The sequence below is a fragment of the Solanum verrucosum genome, unplaced genomic scaffold, assembly GCF_900185275.1.
Source record: "Solanum verrucosum unplaced genomic scaffold, falcon-dt-bn FXZP01000093.1, whole genome shotgun sequence".
NCBI classification, from domain to species: domain Eukaryota; kingdom Viridiplantae; phylum Streptophyta; class Magnoliopsida; order Solanales; family Solanaceae; genus Solanum; species Solanum verrucosum.
The window spans coordinates 2,793,650-2,816,699 of NW_026020065.1; the positions used below are offsets into that span (position 1 = coordinate 2,793,650).

Consider the following 23,050-nt stretch of genomic DNA (forward strand, 5'->3'; position numbering starts at 1 on the left):
AAATACTTTACTATCAACTCATTCATGTATGTTTATTGTGCAAAACTAAGAAATCTATTAGACTCCTAAAACTTCTAGGCCCAATTAAGAGTATATCATCTAAGTCCTCGCCTCTTAGATTTCGAATTAATTTGTTCATCATTATATGCCTCAAGTTAGTTATCCTATCTCTAGCTCAAGCTATTAGATATGAGTTGATAGTCTCAAATCCATGTTAATGGTCTTTTTTCTAGTGTTCACTTTTTTTTGTCAAGTAAATCAAAATACAAATGAATTCTTTATGTTTGCAAAATATTTTTGAAAGAATCTTAATATAATGTTCACCCTTCATGAGAAAATTTTATTGTTAAGAATCCATTATCCTTATCCTTACTCTAAATTCCGTAACCCTAGTTATGATATTTAGCTACTCATAACTAGATGGGAATAATGATAATAACAACAATAAAAGTAAATATAATAACTAAAAATATTAAGATGAAAGAGGATAAATTAAACCTTTGATTAAGTCGGGTGATATTTTAGTTGGTAAATTAACACCCCAAGTCGTGAAAGATTCTTCATATGCCCCGAAAGATAGATTGTTACGAGCTATACTTGGTATTCACATATCTATTTCAAAAGAAACTGATCTAAAATTACCTTTAAGTGACAGGGGTCGGATTATTGGTGTGAGGTGGATCCAGAAAAAGGGTGGTTCTAATTATAATTTCGAAATGATTCATATATATATTTTACTAAAATGTAAAATCAAAGTAGGTGATTAAGTAGCCGAAAGACACGAAAATAAAGGTATCATTTACAAAAGTTTACCTAGACAAGATACCTTTTGCAGGAATTCTATTCTAATGATAATATACCTTATTAATTGTATCATTTATAAATTTTTGCTTAGACAAAATATCTCTTGCGGTAATTCTATTCTAATGATAGTACCTAAAATAAAGATATCATTACCAAATTTCGCCCAACAGAAATTCTATTCTGATGATAGTACCTAACTTTCAATGATAATGCATAATTCAAAAAATTTCCTCCTCCTAAAAATATCGTCCTCATAACTTATTTATAACAATAGAATCAAAATATTCATAACCTATTTATAATAGTAAAATCGAAATATTCATACTTAAAAGGGTCAAAAATGTTCAATTGATATTAAAAGACTATTTTGAACTAATTTATTTATTTATATCACAAATAAAGGAGGAGTTTTTAAATATAATTTCCTATTCCAAATCAGAAAAAGTTACACCAAGGTTATAATCCCCAATAACCAAATTGCCGGCAACCACCGTCCAACGCCGATGTTCAAAACTCCGTTTAACGGTTACTCCGTAAAATTTAGCCCCTTTTACGAAAATCAACTCGCCGTCGCCACTGCGCAGAATTTCGGCATCCTTGGTAACGGCAGAGTTCACATACTTCAGCTCAGTCCAAACGGACCCATATCGGAACTTGCTGCATTTGACACAGCTGATGGAGTTTACGACGTTTGTTGGTCGGAAGCTCACGATTCCCTTGTAATCGCAGCAAGCGGAGATGGTTCTGTGAAACTCTATGACATTTCTTTGCCTCCCACCAATAACCCGATTCGTTCCTTTCAAGAGCATACACGGGAAGTTCACTCTGTAGACTATAATACGGTGAGAAAAGATTCCTTTTTATCAGCATCTTGGGATGATACTGTGAAGCTATGGACAGTTGATAGAAATGCTAGTGTAAGGACTTTTAAAGAACATGCTTATTGTGTGTATTCCGCTGCTTGGAATCCAAGACATGCTGATATCTTTGCATCTGCTTCTGGGGATTGTACTACTCGCATCTGGGATGTCCGGGAGCCAGGTTAGCTTCATTGATCTTTTTGTTCATATAGAGATGTATTTGGGTGATCATACCTAAGAAAAATGATTAATTTGACTAGTTTTTGATTCAAATGATTGATTTGTTATTTGTTAAGAATCTTACTACTTGAGTGCTGAAGTTTGTATTAGTTGAGTTATTGCAAGATCATAATTTGAGTGTTGAAGTTTGTATAGAAGTTGATGGAAGTACACATTTTAATCATCCAAGGAAAAAGGTCTAGCCACACTCAATTGTGTTTCTGTGTGGATGAGTATTCATTTAAATCATTGTAATTTCAACTCATATGATTCGTGATTTGTGAAGGTTCTACCATGATTCTGCCTGCACACGAGTTTGAAATCCTCACATGTGATTGGAATAAGTATGATGATTGTATCATTGCAACTGCGTCAGTTGATAAGTCAATCAAGGTTTGGGATATTAGGAATTATAGAGTGCCAATAGCAGTGCTTAATGGGCATGGATATGCAGTGAGGAAAGTGAGGTTTTCACCACATAGAGCGAGTGCAATGGTTTCTTGTTCATATGACATGACAGTTTGCATGTGGGATTACATGGTGGAAGATGCACTTATTGGGAGGTATGATCATCACACAGAGTTTGCTGTAGGAGTTGATATGAGCGTTCTCGTTGAAGGTCTATTGGCTAGTACAGGATGGGATGAACTTGTTTATGTTTGGCAACATGGAATGGACCCTAGAGCTCCTTGATAAAGGGAAAGTCAAACTTTTTCTTCTTTTACTTTTATGTACTTTATGCTAAGAGAGGAATTGATAAACTGTTTATGTTTGGCAACATGGAATGAACACTAGAGATCCTTGACAAAGGGAATGTCAACTTTTTCTTCAGTTACTTTTGTACTTTATTTTAAGAGAGGAAGTTATAAACAATTCTTTTTTAGTCTCTTGTGATGTCTTCTGTTGAAGTTGTAAAATTATCTGAAGTTTCATTGTATTTTAGGTTTTGGTAACTTGATAAATTAGATTTACACCAAACAACTTCAATGTTTCAGAAAATATGCACTACATTCAGTCCCGTTGGGTTCTGTATTGCTTTTTGGAATGTCAGTTCACTGAATTTCTTTAATGTTATTCAGAATTTTATGAGGGGCAGTGGGTCGGGTAAAGGCAATATACTTCATTCTCAGTTTTCAACATGGTATCTTACTTTGTAAACGCTCATGTGGTTCTACTTTTTACCTTGTAGTGTAGCTGTTGTAATCATGACTCGTGTAATTTCTTCTGTCAATAATCGCCTGATTCACATTGCATTTTAATAAGGATATGTATGCAAATGAAATAAGAATCTCTTTTGCAGACTTTACAACAATAATACAATTGGAGCTACTCTCATATTTTTCTGTTTCATATGCTCGAGATTGGGTGTTACAGAAATAATCTGGAACTGGCAATGACTATAATTTTAAAAAAAGAAACAAAAATAATGAAAGTCAAATACTCTTCTTCAAATTCTACATTACATACTATTTCCAAGATGCTGGGAATCCTTTGTACAACATAGTATGTGGCCTTTGGTTACCAAAAACAAAAACAAAAACGTAATATGTGGATTTTTCCTGGAACGCGATTGGTTTGTCGGAAATTTATGATGCTCCCTCTGTCATCATTGTGTTAATGAAATATTAGTAAGATGGGCTTAGATATGAAGGAGAACAACTTGACCTGGAAAGGAGTTTAAAGATACTGGTAAAAGGGTTAAGATGAGTTATGAGAAAGAAAACAGATAGAACCTGTGATAAAATTAGGTGTTATAATTATTGTTCCATTTATTGATTTTCATTTGCTTTAAAAAGGTAGAACTTTACCATTCCCAAGCTCTTTTTCTTTTCATAATATAAAGTTAGCTAGAAAAGTAGGATCATGGATTGCCAATGTGGTTTGGTCACCTGCTTAATATGAAGCTAAGTGTAGATTGTTTATCACTTTTTAAGGAATGTGAAGCTCAGTATAGATTCTTTATCACTCTTAAAGGAACACCTGGCCAGATGTTCAATCATGAGGTTGGAACACTGTAGGATCGAATTGGGGACTCTGCATGCGGTGTTTATTGCTCTTTCCTTTGGCCTTTGCTTTCTCAAAGGCTGTTGGTGCCTCTCTATTTGCACACTCTCTGACAAGATGGTGTCTCACTTCGGAACTAAATGTTCTATTTGTCATTAATAACATGTTGGAATTTTATTTCCTCTTCGAGTAAACTACTAGTGCTGCATCCCAAAAGCATTTTGCTGATGTCAGTAGTCTTGATAAACAAGAGTTGATCTTGTATATATAAAAAAAAGATAAAACAAGAAATTGAAATACTGTTGGTATAATTATAAGTTTGTTTGAGTTAGCCTTCAGTTCACATTGCTAGTACTGTGCAGCCTGTTGCAGTTGATCAGTCATTGACCCAGGAATAAGGGTGACAGTATCCATGGGAGCAGAGAAAAACTTGGATGCAGGTTTTTACCCGAATTATATGACTTTATAGTGTGCAGTGGGGATAGAAGCAGATGAGCTGCTGCTACATGCGAAGGAAGTATTTGATTTATATTTGAATACATGTTCACATCAAGGAGCAGGACAATTCAAACAGAGGTACTTATACCGGGTTTTTTTTTTGTGTATGTTGTCTCAACTTTCTACATCGGAGCAATTCTTTTGCCACCAGTGAATTGTCCACTAATTGTACTTCATGCCTTTTCTACAAACAGGAAGCCATCTTCATTTCTCTGCAGTATTTACATGAGCCAGTTAACGGTATTCTGCAGAAGATTTAGTACCCTAGAAGTTACCAACCACCTCAAGAACCCAGGATACATGATAAGTCCTCTGTATGACCTCTTCTATGCTCAGATATTTCAAAGCGAGGAAATCACGAGTTATTGCAGTTGGTGGTGGCTCCTCTTCTGCGATTCTGCCTGTGCTGCTACAAGTATTCTGAATGTGGCAACTGAATCAAAGTTATTCCCTACCAAACTTCCAACCTTTTTGCGAACATCAAGTTGGACAGTCTTCAAGTCCTGTTACTTGTCCTGACCATATTTCACATTTAGCTGATAGTTTCTTCTTCTGCTTCCCTTTTCTGTACTCCATTTTTACATAAAAGTAACAAATGGCTGGTACAACATGATTTGAATTTTGAATCTTTGGAGTTTGGTTGGTTGGGTGTCAGTTGAACTGATTGGCGGCCTATTTTTATTTTATCATAAACCTCATAATGACTTCCATTCTGTAGTTCTTGTAATTTATAAAATGATGGGAGTTTTGATTGAATGGAAATCATCAAGTGTCATAAATATTCCCTTTCGTCTCAAGTCTCAACGTGTATTACTTTTTTTTTGGTTCGTCTCAAATAGAGTCTTTCTATATTAAGTTTTCCAATTCTACATAGTTAGTTGAGATCACAAGATTCGAAAGTCTTATCATTATTTTTTAAATTTCATGTTTAGTCAAACTAAGACACTTAATGGAGACGGACGGAGTAATATTTTTGTGGCACTTTGACACATCATCAATAACAAATACATCTCTAGCCCTTGTCAAAGTGGGGATTATGATGTGATGATCAAATAAAGATGGGATTATGTAATGGATGCACTTTCTAACCTAGTATCTATCATATACAACATAGTTTATAGATGTCTGGTTCATCTTTTCAAGAAAAACATAACTTAATTTTCTATAATATCTACGTGATATATGTAATATATAATACATAATACATTGACATGGTATCATGAATGATTGACCTATATGATATACTATATATCGACATGATATTATAGATGATTAGTTCATTCTTGCAAAAAGAACCTAGACATATATGTAACACATGATATATATTAAATATTGAAAAGGTGTCATAAAGATTAACTCACTGATTTAAAAAGTACTTTTCAATCTTATATGATATTCATGGTATAAATAATATATACGAATAGAATATCATAAAAGATTACTATATTCTTTTGAGAAAAACACAACTCATTTTTTTATGATACACGTGCATAAACTAATAAGATATCATGGGTGATTGACCCACATGAAATATCATATACTGACTAGATATCATAGATAATTGATTCATTTTTCTTTTCAAAATAGAGCTCAGTCATCTAAGATACTCACATGGTATATATCATAAACTAACTTGTAATCATAAAGAGTGGTTAATTTCTTAAAAATAGAACACACTTCAATCTTCTATGAAATCCATTTGATATATATATATATATATATATATATATATATATATATATATATATATATATAATAACATGGTATCATGAATGACAAATCCACGTGATATATCACATATTAATAAGATATCATAGAACACTAATTAATGCCTTCGAAATGAACTTAGTTATATATGATACTTACGTAGTATATATATATATATATATATATATAACAACAGAAAAACATAAATTAAACCTATTAACAAAACCTATCATGATTGATCAAATTCTTAGGAAAATTCCGGAAAAGAAAAGGAAAAAAATGAATTATGTTCATTTAGGAGGAATTCAAATATTAGTCAAATCGACTTTTAAAAAAGGAATCAATTGTCCAATAGTTATAAATTTATCAGACGAAAGATTTCTTAATGCAAGAGAGGGAAATCTTGGTATAGTAGAGGGAAACCTAGCCTATACATATATATATATATATATATATATATATATATATATATATATATATATATATATAATGTATACTATTAGGAGTATAATAGAGATTGATTCATCCCTTAGAAGGAATATTTTTCAGTCCTCTATGATACTCACATGACATATATCATATACTGACGGAATATGACAAATTCACATGACATATTATACAGTGAAAAGATATCATAAAACACTAATTCATTACTAAGAAAATACTATCCGATCCTATATGATATTCACATGATATATAACACATACAAATAAATTATCATGTAAGATTGATATATTTCTTCCAAAGAAATTATTAAAAAAACCACCAAAACCAGAGTTTAAACTTAATTTTGATACTTCAAATCTTTTATAAAATTTTTTGCAAGTTAATTTTAATAAAAAAAATTACAAAAAATAGAATCATAATTTAAATATAGGTTTTATTGCCATATGCAAAAGAAAAAAAGATATAAAATATATTTTCTATTAATGATTTTAATAAATAAGCTAATAAGTTTGATATTCTTTTTATTATTTCTTGTTTATTAAGATTAGACCGGTATAATATCTACTTTATATATTAATAGAATATTATAGAGGATCAATTCATAGTTGTGGTCACATTGATTCATGCTAGTGTTATTTAATTCATACCGATGTTATACATGAAAAAAATATATTGCCAGGTGTGAAAGTTACTTTGGACCGAGTGAATGCCCGCGAAATCAATCTATAGATAAACAATTTTGAGTAATAATATTTGTGATATTATTTTGATCACTTCAAATTTAAATTCATTTAATCTATGTCTCTACCATTAGACTGTTCATTAAAAATGACTTTGTCTATTGTTTGCTTTTAAATTTGAAATATGCTATATATCACTCCAAATTTGAATATTAACATCCATCTTAACTGAATATTAAATTAATTAATTGTTACTATTAGACAACCTAGTCAATACTTCATTTATTGTTTTATCACCTAACAAATGAAGTAAACTACTATATTCTATTTTCAACAAAGGAAAAGAAACCACTAGTAGAGTAAAAAAGGGGTTAATATAGTCATTACGTAACAAAGGAGGTCAGCGGCATTAGAGAATTTGGTGAGGGAGTTTTGAGTAAATTTACATATCTGATCGATTTATATAGAAATAAGAAAACCCAAACCGAGTCGAATAGAAAGGGTTTGGGGAGAAGAGAGAGAGATAAGAAGGAGAAAAAGAAAAGGGCTCGTTTATTAAGTTTTTGGTTTAATAGTTTTAACAAGTTTTTAACAAAAAATCAAATTCTCCAAAAAGAAACACAAAAACAGTCCTCTTCGCGCGCTGTTGTTAAGCCTAACAGCACCGGTGGAGGACTCATGGTGGCTCAGATAGAGACCAACGCCGCTGCTGACGGTGGTGGTGGTGGAGGAGGAGGAGGAATGGTTGGAGGTTCTTCCCCTGCCGTTGATGAATCGCAGGACCAGTTACAGAAGACTAAGACATTGATTTGTGCTCTCAATTTCCTCTCACGTAATCTTCCGATACCTCCTGACGTCTTCGATGCTGTCTCTTCAATTTACCATAGCGACGCCAACGATGTTGATGTCGGTGACGAAGATGCATCCCCTGCTGACGTGGACAATTTATCTGTGCAAGTGAGTTGTTTCTCCTCCTTGATTTCGTTAGAGAAATTCTCATTGAGAGTAATCTCTTTTTTTAAAAAAAATTTGAATCTTTCGAATTAGAGTAAATTGTGGAAGAATGTTGTTATAGTTCACTTACTTTTAGATGCTAGATGTAGATACATGGACACAGAGTATGATCTTGTCAGATTTAGAGAAGAAAAAAAATACTAGGGCTTGATACATTTTTGTTGTCCTTTTAGTAAAGGTCTCTTTGGTTAAAAGATAATACCCTTGTCCATTTTTACTTGTCTAGTATTGACTTGACACATCCTTAAAGAGCAATAAATAGAATGATAATTTTCTCTATCGCCCTTTCAATTTTAGTAAACTCAATGTATTGGAAAATGACTATAGTTAATAACAACGGTAAATTAGGAACTAAGTGATAGATTATCTCTTGGTTTTCCAAATTGGAAAAATAAAAGTGGACTGAGGGGAGTAACAAATTGAGTTGTGAAGTATAAAGTTATGCAGTTTGTTGATTGATATGTTTTTTTTTGATAAGATTATTTTTTTTTTTTGATAAGATGATTGATATGTTTTTTTTGTTTGTGTTAGCATGAAGAACTAGGTGTGTTGTTTATGAGGAACTTTTTTCCTCCTCCATCTAAAAAAAGGAGGAACTTTTTTTGAGTTTTTAATATTTGCATAATTTGAAGTGATGAAACATATCTGATTGTTCAAGATATATTTTGTTCATTCGTTTAATTTGGGATCTGAAGTATGATTGCTTTGCATCAAGAAAGAGGTCATTTTTAACTATTATGCCTTTTAAATAAGCTTTTAATGCTATCAATTTGTTTTTCATTTATGCAGAATGGTCCAGGAATGGGAAGTTATGGAGACCTGATGGCAGATTTTGAGGAGTCATTGTTGACGCAACAGTCAAGTTATACATCAGGTTCTGGTTTGTCAAAATTAAAGGAAGATCGTTTCCGAAGCCATATCCAGCATCGCCTAACTGAACTTGAAGGTAATCGTAGCTTAGACTGATGGCTCCCCTAGATTCCTTTGACAGGATTTTGTGTGTACTTAGGCTGATTTGAGCAAGATATGAAGATCTTTAGAAAGGTTTTTGCCTTTTATTTTGATATTAGAGAACTTGAGGTGCTGAACCTTTTGCTAGTGATATAATATTAGCTTTATTCAAATGCTTAGTAGTTAGTAAGTATCTTCCATTTAGTAGATATATTATTGTATAGATTTGATTTTGTCATAATATTCATCAGAGTCAATCTATTTAGATTATGAGAAAAAGGCACCTCTCTTTCTCTATATATAGGGTCTTGCTAATCAATATCGCAAGGAAGTGAATTAAGAAAGGAGAATTGAATGGGGGTGAAAGACAAAAAGGAGAATGGAGCGACAGTGAAAGACAAAAAGGAGAATGGAGCGACAATGAAAGACAAAAAAGTCCTTTAATCATTATGTTCCTGTATGTCCTTTCATGGGCATTTAAGGAAAGTAAATTGTGGCAATAATATATATATATATATATATTATCGCAAGGAAGTGAATTAAGAAAGGAGAATGGAGCGATAATGAAAGACAAAAAGGAGAATGGAGCGACAATGAAAGACAAAAAATTCCTCTGATCAATATGTTCCTGTATGTTCTTTCAGGGGAATTCAAGGAAAGTAAATAGTGGCGATAATATATATATATATATATATATATATATATATATATATATATATATATATATATATATGTAATCGCAGAGAAGTGAATTAAGAAAGGAGAATTGAATGGTAGTGAAAGACAAAAAAGAGTATGGAGCGACAATGAAAGCCAAAAACTCTAATCAATATGTTCTTTCAGGGGCATTTAAGGAAAGTATATACATTCATATTTCCTATGCTAATCAATACAAACTTTTTAATCGATACAAATAATATTAAAATATACTTGCTACTAAATTTAAAGGGGAAAATACAAGCTCAAATTGATGAATGATGAGTTATTTGACCATAAGATGATTCGATATAGTTTAAATTACTAAATTTAGTTACTTAAATATGATTACAACAACAACACAACCAGTGTAATCCCACATGTGGGGTCTCAGAGGGTAGGATGTATGTAGATCTTATCCTACTTTTTGTATGGTGTAAAGGTTACTTTCGATAGACCCTCTGCTCATAAGAGAAGTACTCGACACATGATTGCTAGGAAGTATGACAACAAAATAGCAAGATACAGAACAAATGAACCGACGTTATTAATTCATAATAAAGAATACTAAATTATGCAATTACTAAATAATATTACTAAAAAAGAGAAGATGAGAGGAGGAGGCTAGCCCATGCCTCTCCCACACAAAGTGTGACAACACTCAGCTACTTACTGACCTTCTACCCTAGTCATGCCCTTAGTTAGCTGAAATTGTGCCATGTTCTGTGTAATTACCTTCCCCCAATTCTTTTTCGGCCTACCTCTCTTAATTCCTACTGCAACCAACTTCTCACACCTCCTTACTGGCACATTCTCACATCTTCTCTTTATATGCTCGAATCATCTCAGTCTTGCTCCCTTCACCTCGTCCGTCATGGAGGCCATTTCCACCTTGCCCCATATAACTTCGTTCCTAATCATATCTATCCTAGTATACATGCCCATACATCTATATAAACATCCTCATGTCTACTACCTTCATCCTCTGAAACGTGGACGTTTTTGGCTAGCCAACACTCTACCCCATACAACAATGTTGGTCTAATCACCACTTTATAGAACTTATCTTTACGCCTTGGTAGCACATTCCTATTGCACAGTACCTTAGAGGTGAGCCTTTATTGTACCCACCCTGCTCCAATACAATGTGCGACATCATCGTCAATCCCCTCGTCTTTTTGGATTGAGGATGAAAGATACTCGAAGCTTCCTCTTTTGGCTATGACTTGAGCATTGATCTTCAGTTCCACCCCTGCCTCATGCGTTGTGGCATTATATTTGCCCTATAGGTACTCTGCTATAGTCTTGCTTAATCTAAAACCTTTAGACTCTACAGCATGTCTCCAAATTTCCAATCTATTGTTAACTCCACCATGTGCCATTGTTTTAGTCCTACTTTAATATGATTGCCATACCAAATATTCAACTTCAATCCTCTTGCTTTTTAGTCAATTTGTACTCTTTAACACCAACTTTGAATCCAACACTTGTTCTAGTCTCTGTTTGTGGTGACATAAATCCCTCCCTACAACTCATGAATTAAGAATTTTGATGGAATTTCAACTTCTAGAAATCTTTTGCGAGGCAGATGTCTAGTTAGCCTCTTTAGTTGGTCCAAACTGACCCCTGTAAATAATTTAGAACTTTTCTTGGATTTTGTTAGCTCTATAGCTTAGAAAGAGGCTACAAATCCTTTTTTTTGTGAGCTTAATTGATCTATCCTTGTAAAGCTTGCATCTTCTTGATGCCTTGAAATGAATCTATTTACTTCATAAAAAAAAAGAATTTTTATGTTTCAACGACATATAATTTACCTGTGAATATGAGCAATGTCAACTATTAGTTGCAAATACTTCACGTGTAATTTTTTTTTGCTTTGTATTTAAGAAATTGTAGCCTTTTTCTCTTTCTAGTTGCATACATATCAAAGAGTTGTTGTCGTTTGAAAGTAATATTTATTTTGTAGTTGTACGTAAATTTGATTAGTATGTCGTCATTTGGATGGTTAGTATATCATTGTCAATTTCATGGTGAAAAGCTACAAAAAAAGTAGTACTCCCTCTGTCCCATTTTATGTGAGGTAGTTTAACTCGACACGGAGTTAAAAAAAGAAAGAAAGACTTTTAGAACTTGTGGTCCAAAATGAATGATAGAAATTTGTGTGGCTGTAAATCATTTCATTAAGGGTAAAATAGACATTTTATAGTTAAATTGTTACTTAATATAGAAATGTGTCATTCTTTTTGGGATTGACTAAAAAGGAAAGTAAGTCACATAAATTGGGATACATGGAGTAGTTATTTGTGATATTTTACTGCTACATCAAAAAGTTTTATTGATATTATAGTTGTATGTCTGAATCTTTTGCCCGGATCCAAAATTATGACTGTTTTCATTTGTAAATTTGGCAAAAGCATATTAACACTACGACTACTAGAATGGAGAACAAGTAATGGAAATAAAGGAAACAACATCTATAATACTATAGCAAAATAATATTATAATCAAACTACACGAAACAACATATAATAACAGAAGTTGAAGAACAAGAAACAAGTGTAATAGTACGACTACTAGAATGGGCGGTAAGTGATATACACTCCTACCAACTACCTTTCTGCACTAATTTGTGTCCTCCACACATTTCTATCTAAGGTCATATCCTCGGTGAGCTGCAACTGCGCCATGTTTTGTCTAATCACATCTCTCTAATACTTATTTGGTCTACCTCTACCCCTCTTTAATCCATCCATAGACAACCTCTCACACCTCAGCGTCGGGGTAACCGTGCATCTCCTCATCACATGCCTTAACCATCTCAGCCTCGTTTTCTGCATCTTTTCTTCCACCGAAGTCATTCCCACCTTGTCTCAAATATCCTTATCTTAATCCTATCTTTTCTAGTATACCCACACTCCATCGTAGTATCCTTATCTCTGCCACTTTCATTTTCTAAATGTGAGAGTTCTTGCTCAGCCAAAACTCTACCCATACAACAAAGTTGCTCTAACCACTACTTTGTACAACTTGTCTTTTAAGTTTAGTGCACCTTTTTATCACACAAAACTACGGATGCAAGCCTCTATTTCATCCACCTTGCACTAATATGGTGAGTGACATTCTCGTCATTCTCTCAATTTCCCTAGATAATAGACTTAAGATACTTGAAACTATCTCTCTTTTGGATGGCTTATGTATCAAGTCTTACTTCCATATTAGGTCAATGTACCACATCACTGAACTTGTATTTTGTCACTTGGTCTTGCTTAATCTGATACCTATAGACTCTTAAGGTTTGTCTCCAAACCTCCAACTTCGTTAACTTCGTCGCGAGTCTCATCAATCAAAATTATGTCATCCACAAATAGCATACACCATGGCACTTCATTTTGAATTTGCCGCGTCAATACATTCATTACCTAGGCAAATAAACACGAACTAAGGGTTGATCCCTGGTGCAACCCCATCAAATGGGAAAGTGCTCCGAGTCTCTACCCATTGTCCTTTCTCGGGTTTTGACTCCATTATACATGTCCTCAGTTGACCTAGTGTACGTCATAGGTACACCTCGAGCCTCCCAGGGGACTTTGTCAAGTCTTTTCTAGTGTCAATGAACACCATGTGTAAGTGCTTCTTCCTCTCCCTATATTGTTCCACCAATCTCCTTACTAGGTGAATGCTTCTGTAGTCGAGCGTCCTGGCATAAATCCAAACAGTTAAAGCTACATTTTTTTACTATTGCTTCTAAGGGTGATGACTATGCCTTTTACTGATTTGTAAATCCTATTATATAAGCTCAAAGTAACCAAATTTATTTGCTAATCTTGATCATTTTCTTCAGCGATAAGATAATTAATTAGTAGTTTACTTTGATAACGGATGATTTTTGAAACGATTGAATCACCAAAAGTTTAACAAACACATGTTCACTTTCGCCATAATTCAACATTTAATAGGATCCCAATTAAATGTCCAACTCCATATTCCAATTCACACACATGTTTAAGGGTATAGGTTATCATAAATATACTCCGTCCGCTTAAATTTGTTTGTCTTACTTTCCTTTTAAGTCCATTTGAAAAAGAATGTCTCTTTCCTTTTTTGACAACTCTTTTATTCTAACTTTTCACCAGGCATGTTGAAGACCATAAGATTAAAGGGCATTTTGGTACATTCTATCTATCTTTAGTTTAAGACCACAAGTTCCAAAGTTTTCCTTACTTTCTGAAACTTCGTGCCAAGTCAAAATCAGGCAAACAAATTGAAATAAAGGGAGTATTTATTTTCCAGTTCACTATAGCCTAGATTTACCATTTAATAATATCCAAATTAAATGGCTAACTTAATTTCTCAATTCACACGTTCACACAATAGTAGTTCAAATAAACATCTAACAACGAGGGCAAATTAGTCAATCAATTTTTGAAGAATATTTTGGTATATCAACTTTTAACTTAATGTGTTCTACTCTTAGGATAACATTAAATTTTTTATTATGAATAACGTAAGATTTTCACTATAAATATGTATACACAACAATTTATTTTCGTTTCTTATCTCTAGGACTTTGATGATTAAGGTCAGAAGTATTGTTATTTATAATTAGTTATCTCTTCTATCATTGGCGAAGCCAAAATCTCACTAAGAGAAATAAATATGAAGAAGTAAACACACAGTGAAATCAAAAGGATTCAACGTATAGGCAATATACTTCATTTTTTTTACAGATTTACACTCAACTTTTGGTGGAAGGGGTGTCAATTAAGTCCCCTTAAACATAGTCTACTATCAAAATATTGCTATTTCAAGTGAAAAAATGAAAGAAATAAAATAAAAATAAAACTTAAACCTTGTTGTGGGACGACACGAAGTGGATAGAAAATAGAGAAAGCGAGACAGATAACTTAAATTATTGTGGATCATAAGACCTCGCTCTTCCATATCTCGCCCTGTTTTGCTCCATTTATAATATCTATGCAAAGAGTTGGTATGCATCTTAAATCTCCTTAATGTAAGTTAGAATGAACCAATACCGCTTGTCCATAAAAAAAATCTGTTCAAGTTGCTCTTTCTACCAACATTATTTAAGCTGAGGGTCTATCGGAAGAACCCTCTCTTACCCCATAAAGTTAGGGGTAAGGTCTCCGTACATCCTAGCCTTCCCAGACCCCACTTTTGGGATTACATTGGTATGTTGTTGTTGTGTTGGTTTATTTTAAGTTATAAGTACCCCCCCCCCCCCCCCCCCACACACACACACACACACACACACACACACACACCCCTCTAGTGTTATTTGCACAAAATTTGAATAATAGGATTATCTTGCTCTCTATAGAGGTAATCACTCAACAGGTTGTGATATATTTATATTCAGTAATGCTGTATGTCTCTTATGCCAGCATTTCTTATACTTGTGGAAATAGCTTACACTTTCATCTTTGACCAGACTTGCCAACCAGCAGAGGCGAGGACTTGCAATCGAAGTGCTTGCTTGAACTTTATGAATTAAAGGTAAAGGTACATGTGGAGTAGTGTTGTTAATTAGACATATGACTGCTTATCATGATCTGTCAATTGCAATGATGTATAGGAGTTTTGCTTTAGTGATTTATATGTTCATCTAAGTTGTTTTTAACCACACCAGTCATCTTGCAAATCAATTTCAAGATGTCCTTGCCGCTTCAAAGGAGTACTTATCTATGAAATAAACAGGAGTATTCTGAATTTCTTTGTTAAATTTTAAAAGGAAAGGTGTGCTTCTAACTGTTATTTACTGGAAATATCTCCGCAATCAAACAATAGTATTACATTTTGCTGCAGTATATGAAGCTCTCATCTACGGATATTATACTTTGTATGACTTGTGAGTACTATATGAAGAATTTTGATAATTATGGGGATATGATACACAAATTCGGGGGCAATATTGTCTCCACTAAGATTGTTTATCATGCATTTGCAATCTAATGAATTTTTCTGAAAGTTTTGACGTCTATACAAAACCTAAGAAACAAATATATGCATTCCATCAACTCTTCAAAATTTAATATTACATACTCAAATCTATCAATATCCCTATAAACTGTTGCTGAAAATATCAAACACTAGCAATTCACCGAAACACCAAACTTAACTAACAGAGTTTTATTAATCTGAAGAACAATCCCATATCTTTCGTTTATAATTGCATATGTCCTAGATTATCCAATTAAACCTGAAGTTTGGGATATCCTATAATAAAAATAACTTGTTTTCCCAAAATTAATACACAACCATTTTTTGGCCTTGTGATTGAATGTTTACATGATCAAAGGAAAATATAACATTTTTTCTTGGATACAAAACTGGTACCATTTCCCACCTGTACGTACTTGCCCAATTCAGAATTTAGCTCATGTGCTTCATTGCCCTAATCCCCAATAGTACCTGCCATGCTCCCAATGAGTTTTTCTTATCTTTTGAGATCCATCCTACAATATGGGGTAAAAAAGGACTCTAAATAAAGAAAGCATGTTCTAAAGGGCTCGCGTTTGATTAGCTAGTTGGTGAGGCTATAGTTTACAAAGGTGATGATCAATAGCTGGTTCGAGAGGATCAAATCATCGTAGCTTAACGAGTTGACTAAAGATACCATCTATTAGGAAACCATTCCATCTCCATTGTAGTTAACTTGAGAGTATTTATATATCTTGTGCATCATCTGCACCTTGCATAGTCTAACCACCACCTATTTGAGCTTCTAATTTTTGGTTGTAGAAGTGGTGTAGGTGGTTTGGCTATGGATTGTCTTCTCATCATTATTTCTATTTTGCAGTTAGCAGATTTACAACACAAAGTTCGGTCTGAAGTGAGTTCTGAATATTGGCTTCGCCTGCATTGCGCTAACCCTGACAAGCAATTGTTTGACTGGGGGATGACACGATTGCGACGCCCTTTATATGGTATAGGAGATGCCTTTGCTGTTGAATCTGATGATCCATTGAGGAAGAAGCGTGATGCCCAGGTAAAGTGATAGATGCCTCGAAGCCTTTGTCAATTGTGCCATATATATATTATATCTACCGTCGTCAAGTTAATGTTTTTAACCACAACTGGTTCAGATGCTTTCTTTCTCCTCCCAAATTCAGAATCGAAATTTCATCTTGATGTAGTTAAGTAAAAATAGTCTTAGTCATGTCTGCTGTCTATTGGTTAAGTTGAGAAGAGAGCTATGCTGAGAATTTAGTATTTTAAGAATCAGGCCACTGCCTTTCATTCTTTTGATTCCTTGATAGGAAACTTTTGAATGCAAATTTTACAGAATTTGATGTCAGAAGCCTGTTGGTAATAACAACAAAATTTTGCAGAGGTTGTCAAGAATAGAAGAAGAGGAAAGAAACCGTGTGGAAACTACAAAAAGAAAGTTCTTTGCGGATGTACTCAATGCAGCACGTGAACTCCAATTACAAGTACAGGCTGTTCAGAAGCGGCGGAAACAGAGGAATGACGGTGTTCAGGTATGACATTATTTACTTTCTGCTGTTTGTTCTGCTGTGCATTCATTTGTTCAACACTCTGTGCATAATTGACAAATACCATGAGCCAATAATGAGTTGTGACCTAGAGAGTGCATGCAGTCTTCACCTCTTATACTCTTAAGACATATACCGGATTTTATCTTGGCTAAAATGAAGTCAATCTCTATTTTGTAGGCTTGGCATGGAAGGCAGAGGCAACGGGCTACTCGTGCTGAGAAACTGAGGTTACAAGCACTGAAAGCTGATGATCAAGAAGCTTACATGAAGATGGTGGAGGAAAGCAAGAACGAGAGGTTGACAATGCTTCTAGGGAAAACAAATGACCTCCTGGGTCGTCTGGGAGCTGCTGTTCAACGGCAAAAAGATGCTGATCATGATGGCCTTGAATCTTTGGAAGGTTCAGATGCTGAAATGACTGCTACTAAGACTGATACTCCTGGGCAGTCACTTCCTGAGGAAGAAGAGGATGTACTTGATGATGAGTCCACTCATGATGTGAAGACTAATGACTTACTTGAAGGTCAGAGGAAGTACAATTCAGCTGTACATTCGATCCAGGAGAAGGTAAAGAGGCACACCTCTTCTCTGTTATCTTTTACTTTTAATTCCCAGGGATTATTATTGAAGAGTTGTGTCCAAGTTTTAGATATTGAATGGATGTTTAGTTGCAAAAATTGGACCTTCCAGCGGTTTTCAGATTTGGATTCTCATCCTTTCTCCTAGGTATTTGGTCAATGTGCTTGAGTTTCCTATTGATTGTGACAGAGTGCCTTCTCATTTTAAAGCAGTGTTTCCATATTTTGGGACATGGTGTTGATTATTTCAGATGACCTCATCAGCGTTTTATTACTCATTACAGATGTTTGGTTATTACAAAGAAAATCCATCTTTAATGTAATCATGAATTGTTATTAAGTGTAATAAATTAGATTCTGCAGCTCTATCGTGTAATGAGAATACACTGTTCCCTTGAGTTTCTGTTCTTACTTCCTTTGTTTGATGGAAAGATAAGACCTTAGCATGATGCCAAAATTATCTGAATTGAATGGCTATCAGGTATGTTGTGACATTCTTTTTACATTTCACCACTTTATGTCGTGAAGCTGAGCTAACTAAAATATAGAATGTGTTACCTCTTTTTGTTGGTGGCATCTTCCCATTTTGCCTCCATCCCAGATCCACCATTCGGGTTTATGATGGCTTTTCTTTAAATTATTAAGAAGCAAGGAATCTGTACTAGTTTCATACCACTGTACATTCAATTTTGATTTCGATTCTCCAGTCCCAAAATATGTTCGTATGCCCATTATTTGTTTCTAATCTCAGCTGAATGGCTTAACGCTGATGTACAAGTATTTGTATCTGATATGATCTCCACTAACTAACTCCATGGAAATTGCAATATACTAGCTGTTTTCCCTTTCCTACAACTGAAATTAAGTATTTGCATCTGTTTTATGTTATTGATGCTGCAAATCTAATGATATTTGTAGGTTACGGAGCAACCAGCTATGCTTCAGGGTGGAGAACTAAGATCTTACCAGATAGAAGGACTTCAATGGATGTTGTCTTTGTTTAATAACAACTTAAATGGAATTTTAGCAGATGAAATGGGACTTGGGAAAACGATCCAGACAATTGCTTTAATTGCATACCTCTTGGAAAACAAGGGTGTAAGTGGTCCCCACTTGATTGTGGCTCCAAAAGCTGTACTACCTAATTGGATTACTGAATTCTCAACATGGGCTCCTAGGTATGCACCAGTCTCTCTCTCTCTCTTTCATGCAGGGAGCACAAACACACATTGATTTTGTCTAGGTGCACTGTGCATCACATCTCATGGGACTTTTTTCCTTTTTGCAGCATTGTTGCTATTCTTTATGATGGTCGTTTGGAGGAAAGGAAGGCACTGAGGGAGGAGTTGACAGGAGAGGGGAGGTTCAGTGTGTTGATCACACATTATGATCTTATTATGAGAGACAAAGCATTTCTGAAGAAAATTCATTGGCACTATCTTATAATTGACGAAGGGCACAGATTGAAAAATCACGAATGTGCTCTTGCACGGACACTTGTGTCAGGGTATGTGAGATGTAATTTTTTGTCTGTCAAGTTGCTAATGTATAGGAATGTTAATCAAAAGGGGGAGGAATAATAACCTATGATGTAGATCTACTTATTTATGAGGTTTAGATTTGCTCCTCTCTGCTTATTTTTAGCACTCACCTTTGCTGATGAAGGTATAATCTGACACACTGGCAAATAATCGAATGAGTAATTTGTTTTATTTTCAAAAAAAATAATTGTGGAATATGCCAAAATCTGGAAATCATTATTCTTGGCAGTTCATTTTTCAAGAATAAAAAATCAGATGCTAGAAGCATTCTCTAATTGAGGTGTGTAATATTTGCAGCTATAGGATTCGACGAAGACTCCTATTGACAGGTACCCCAATCCAAAACAGCTTACAGGAGTTGTGGTCTCTTCTCAATTTTCTTCTTCCAAACATCTTTAATTCAGTGGAGAATTTTGAGGAGTGGTTTAATGCCCCCTTTGCGGATAAGTGTGATGTCTCTCTAACTGATGAAGAGGAACTATTGATTATTCGCCGGTTGCACCACGTAGGTCTTGGTTTTAGTAATCACTAATATACACTTCTGTCATTCCTGTTTAGTATTTGTTGCACCTTTACAAATGCACTTTCTACTTTCCTTATCTTATGTTTTTGACTACTTTTAGGTGATAAGGCCATTTATATTGAGGAGGAAGAAGGATGAAGTGGAGAAATTTCTTCCTGGGAAAACACAAGTTGTTCTTAAATGTGATATGTCTGCATGGCAGAAAGTATACTACCAGCAGGTCACAGATGTCGGGAGGGTTGGATTGGATTCTGGTGAGTAGCAGGTGCCCTCAAGAAAGTATTGCCTTCAATTCATTCCTTTTATGCATGGTTGACTTTAAGAGCCATTTTTTGGGTGTGTGTGGAGGGGTTATGGACTTTTTATAGAGAGGGGGATAAACAACTGTGCTTTAACTGTATAATACTCTTTCTTTCTCACCCCTCCCCCCCTCCTCCTCTTGGGCCTCTAGGGATCCATTGCTCTAAAATCTACATCCTCAATGATTCCTTATATAACTCTTGTGCTCTTTTTCCGTCCCCCTCCCCCTCCCCCAAGTCTTTTGGCAATCATTATTTGCTGACTACGTGACTTCGCAGGAACTGGGAGGTCTAAGAGTCTGCAGAATCTCTCCATGCAACTAAGGAAATGTTGTAATCACCCTTACCTATTTGTGGCCGAGTATAATATTTATCGAAAGGAGGAGATAGTGAGAGCATCTGGAAAATTTGAGCTTCTTGATCGTTTACTACCCAAACTTCGCAGAGCTGGGCACAGGGTCCTTCTCTTCTCACAAATGACCCGCCTCATGGACATTCTTGAAGTCTATCTGCAGGTTCATGACTTCAAGTATCTTAGACTTGATGGCTCAACCAAAACAGAGGAGCGGGGGACTTTGCTAAAGCAATTTAATGCTCCTGACTCTCCTTACTTTATGTTTCTTTTGAGTACTCGTGCCGGAGGACTCGGTCTGAATCTGCAAACAGCAGATACTGTGATAATTTTTGATAGTGACTGGAACCCTCAAATGGACCAGCAGGCAGAAGATAGGGCACATCGAATTGGGCAAAAAAAAGAAGTTAGGGTTTTTGTGTTGGTCAGTGTTGGATCAATTGAAGAGGTCATATTGGAGCGTGCAAAACAGAAGATGGGTATTGATGCTAAGGTCATCCAGGCTGGCTTGTTCAATACAACATCTACAGGTTTGTCATGTACACATGTGGTTTTAGAGAACTCTCCACACCTCCAGGCCCAAGCCTTCTTTAATTTTCTTAAGGGAAAAGAAACAAATTACGTAATAGTTATGTACAAGTTCTTTATTTGCTTTAAAGGTCGACAAGAAAAATCAGGTTGGATTATAAGAAAAAATTGCATTTACCATGTTTTACCTGTGTACTTTCTACTTGTTAGTACTAATACCTTTTGTTGACATGCATCAAGCGCTTTACCAAGTTCCACCTGTGTACTTTCAACATGTTAGTATTGTGAATGCCGACTGATGTTTCTATCCATGGTCTTGATTTTCGATCCTCTTCATAATGAAATCTAACTTGACATTATTTGTTCATGCAGCTCAAGAAAGGAGGGATATGTTGGAAGAGATCATGCGTAAAGGTACAAGCACCCTTGGAACAGATGTGCCAAGCGAAAGAGAGATTAATCGTCTTGCAGCCCGCTCCGATGAGGAATTTTGGCTGTTTGAGAAAATGGATGAGGAGAGAAGACAAAAAGAGCGTTACAGATCTCGTCTCATGGAAGATCATGAGGTCCCAGATTGGGCTTATGCTACACCTGACTCTAAGGAAAAGGGAAAAGGATTTTTATACGAAAGTGCTAATCTCACTGGAAAGCGACGAAGAAAAGAAGTGGTTTATGCCGATTCTTTAAGTGATGTACAGTGGATGAAGGCTGTGGAGAATGGAGATGATTTCTTTACACAATCAAGTAAAGGTAGGAACAGGGACCATCAGTCAGTCTCAAATGGTGAGTTGCCTAGTGGCAATGCTGATTCTGAGAGGACTGGACAGGACTTGAAGCCCGACACTGTGTCTGTGGCGAGCGAGGCAACAAGTGAAGATACCTATGGAAGAACTCCCAAAAGGTTCAAATCCGAGAGTGCAAGTTCCATGAGAAATGATTATCACGATTTGACTGGCCATAGTGCAGACGGGTTATCGTGGAAGGCCCACAGGAGGAGGAGATCAAGCTTAGTATCCTGAGGTTGCCCTTGTAGAACCTAGGAATTATTTTGGCCAGTGAAGCCATTAGTGGACATAGGGGACACTTTGAAAGGAAACGGCTTTGGCTATGAGCATTTAAGATCTAACTATGGTTCTAGTCGTCTGTTTGGCTCAGTGTCTTACATGTATATTAGCATCTCATAGTTTTAGGTTTTGCATTTGCTACTAGTTAACTGTGCAGTAGTGGGAAAATTGGAGATATCAACTGGTGTACCATTAGCTTTTTGCTACAATTCTTAATTATTCTAATTTGGAGTCGATGATAAATTAAGTTTCAGTAGCTTGTCTGCCATGTCCAGTTAATTGTCAAGTTGATGTTACGAGCTAGTTTATTTTGACGGTTGTACTTGTTGTCCAGTGTTTAACAGACCCAGAATGTGGCATTGTATTGCCTACCAATTGTGCTTTTAAAATCAAACTCCCCTTCAACTTTGAACAATAAGCAACTCCCTCTTTTATCCTAATTAAATCTTTAAAATGCCTATTATATTCTTTCATTATCAACTTTATTTTTTACTTTTTAAAAAAATTATGATATTTTCATTTTATTATCAACAATAAGCAATTCATATGCCTTGCTATATGAATTGAAAACACACATATGCATTAGAGTGCACAAGAATGTAAAGTTGTTTCAGTATGTTGCGCGGTTGTAATAGTGGTGAGTTTTTTCCGTGTAGAATAGTATAGGCTATGTTATGAATGCACTGAGATGAGTAATCAGGTTTGCGCTGATCTGGTTTTGTAATGTTTGCACTGGTGATTAATAAAATGATGTTAATTATCCAAAAA

The 23,050-nt window shown here is 34.9% G+C and overlaps 2 protein-coding genes across 2 annotated transcripts; both read left to right on the plus strand.

Moving 5' to 3' along the window:
- The first annotated feature begins 1,248 nt into the window (after positions 1–1,248).
- LOC125823625 (peroxisome biogenesis protein 7-like) lies at positions 1,249–2,769 on the plus strand. Its single transcript, XM_049502969.1, has 2 exons — positions 1,249–1,845; positions 2,170–2,769. The coding sequence occupies exons 1-2, from the start codon at positions 1,308–1,310 to the stop codon at positions 2,574–2,576; spliced, it is 945 nt and encodes a 314-aa protein (XP_049358926.1). The 5' UTR covers positions 1,249–1,307; the 3' UTR covers positions 2,577–2,769.
- A 4,963-nt stretch (positions 2,770–7,732) lies between these two features.
- LOC125823622 (probable ATP-dependent DNA helicase CHR12) lies at positions 7,733–22,525 on the plus strand. The gene is made up of 12 exons (XM_049502965.1): positions 7,733–8,176; positions 9,023–9,179; positions 15,330–15,394; positions 16,698–16,886; positions 17,230–17,379; positions 17,575–17,964; positions 18,894–19,153; positions 19,264–19,482; positions 19,814–20,021; positions 20,140–20,293; positions 20,618–21,220; positions 21,591–22,525. The coding sequence occupies exons 1-12, from the start codon at positions 7,898–7,900 to the stop codon at positions 22,235–22,237; spliced, it is 3,321 nt and encodes a 1,106-aa protein (XP_049358922.1). The 5' UTR covers positions 7,733–7,897; the 3' UTR covers positions 22,238–22,525.
- The last annotated feature ends 525 nt before the right edge of the window (positions 22,526–23,050 follow it).